Below are 1,504 nucleotides of genomic sequence, written 5' to 3' on the forward strand. Positions count from 1 at the left end.
ACGAACCCATGTCCCCTGCATCGGCAGGCGGACTCTCAACCACTGCGCCACCAGGGAAGCCCAACAATCCTAGTTTTAATACAGTATCCAAATATTGAATATAGCAGCCCTAACTTCTAAAAAGAAACTGAGCAGAGAGATTGTTTTATTTTAATCAAACATCAGAGAGATTGTTCCTGCCTTAAAGTAACACAGCTGTGGCTGAGTGGCAGAGCAGAGATTGAAATCTGGTTCCTTCTGCTTCCAAATCCAGTGTTGTTTTGCCTAATCGCTGACCAGCTGCTAAATGTCATGGCACCGTGCAGCATGTATTAATAGGTAACCCTTTTAAATCACTGCTGGGAGTATCTTTTATTTGTTTGTCTTTCTGTTCTCAGGGATGGAGGGCTGAAGAGAGCCAAGGTGAAGGACACCTTTAAGGAACAGCAGCAGAAGAATTACAGCAAGATGATTGTGGGCAATGGATCTCTCAACTCGGAGTTAGACTGAATGCCACCAAGGCTTTCCAGAATGAGTCCTTAGAAATGGAATGTAGTGGAGTATTGTTTGGGGGGGGAGGGCGTGTTGTTTTGTTTTACCGTTCTTGTTTTTTATTGTTAATCTTTTCTACCGAGTGATTGTGTCTACCTCTTTATGCCAGAGGCAGAACCCACGGTGCCCTTTTTGGCTTTTGTTGTTGTTATAACATTAGCCTCATGAACTGTAAGGTAGTTTACTGAGTTTGAACAGATTCTCTTCTGTAAAATGATTATGTCATTGTAGACTGAATGAAATATTTGTACAGGAAAACGTGCTTCTAAAACACTGTGGGAACTCATTGTGTTTGGAACTCGTTGATATGGTAATTCTCAAGAAAATACCCCAAACTTTGTTCATGATTAGCTTTCTCACGCTCTTTCCTCCCCCTCCCTTTAATCACTGAAACAGGGGTTACACACCAGTTTGAGTTACTATCATGGTTTTGTTCTACTACAAGGTTGAAAAGAAAAATGGAAGACAGTATTTAGGAGAAAGGACAGCTTTGTGGCCACTTGATCTGAAAGTTGAAAGGAAATTAAATATTTTTTACTAGCGTGTTAGAAGAGACCTCCTGTTTGGTGAGCTTTACCAAAGAAAATGAGTCCATGTTACTGTATGTGCACATTTATATGTAGGCAACTTGCGAATAAGCTAGCCAGCAGCAGGTGATAAAGTTTTCGGAAATTAAATATTTTTTACTAGCGTGTTAGAAGAGGCATCCTGTTTGGTGAGCTTTACCAAAGGGAAGTGAGTGCATGTGACTATGTGTGCACACTTATCCGCAGGCAACTTGCAAATAAACATATGTTAGCCAGCAACTAGTGATAAAGTTTTTAGTTTTCCCGTTTGTTTACTAAAGGTACATACCTAAGGCCTCTTCCATCTACTGATTTGTTTGATCTTGTAACCAAACACATTTCAGATAGGAGGAGCCTTTGGCAAAACCACAGATCACACTGAGTGTCTTGGTGGGGGGCGGTTAGGA

General features: G+C 41.0%; 1 protein-coding gene across 6 annotated transcripts in view; it reads left to right on the forward strand.

The window, feature by feature from the left end:
- Positions 1-1,107, forward strand: part of GPAT3 (glycerol-3-phosphate acyltransferase 3) — a 57,257-nt gene extending 56,150 nt beyond the window's left edge. For all 6 annotated transcript variants that reach the window (XM_028491999.2, XM_007118319.4, XM_028491998.2 and 3 more), the window contains one exon: positions 378-1,107. In XM_028491999.2, the coding sequence (XP_028347800.1) occupies positions 378-489 (112 nt within the window). In that variant the 3' untranslated portion in view covers positions 490-1,107. The remainder of the gene's footprint in view (positions 1-377) is intronic.
- The last annotated feature ends 397 nt before the right edge of the window (positions 1,108-1,504 follow it).

The sequence above is a fragment of the Physeter macrocephalus genome, chromosome 7 (assembly GCF_002837175.3).
Source record: "Physeter macrocephalus isolate SW-GA chromosome 7, ASM283717v5, whole genome shotgun sequence".
NCBI classification, from domain to species: domain Eukaryota; kingdom Metazoa; phylum Chordata; class Mammalia; order Artiodactyla; family Physeteridae; genus Physeter; species Physeter macrocephalus.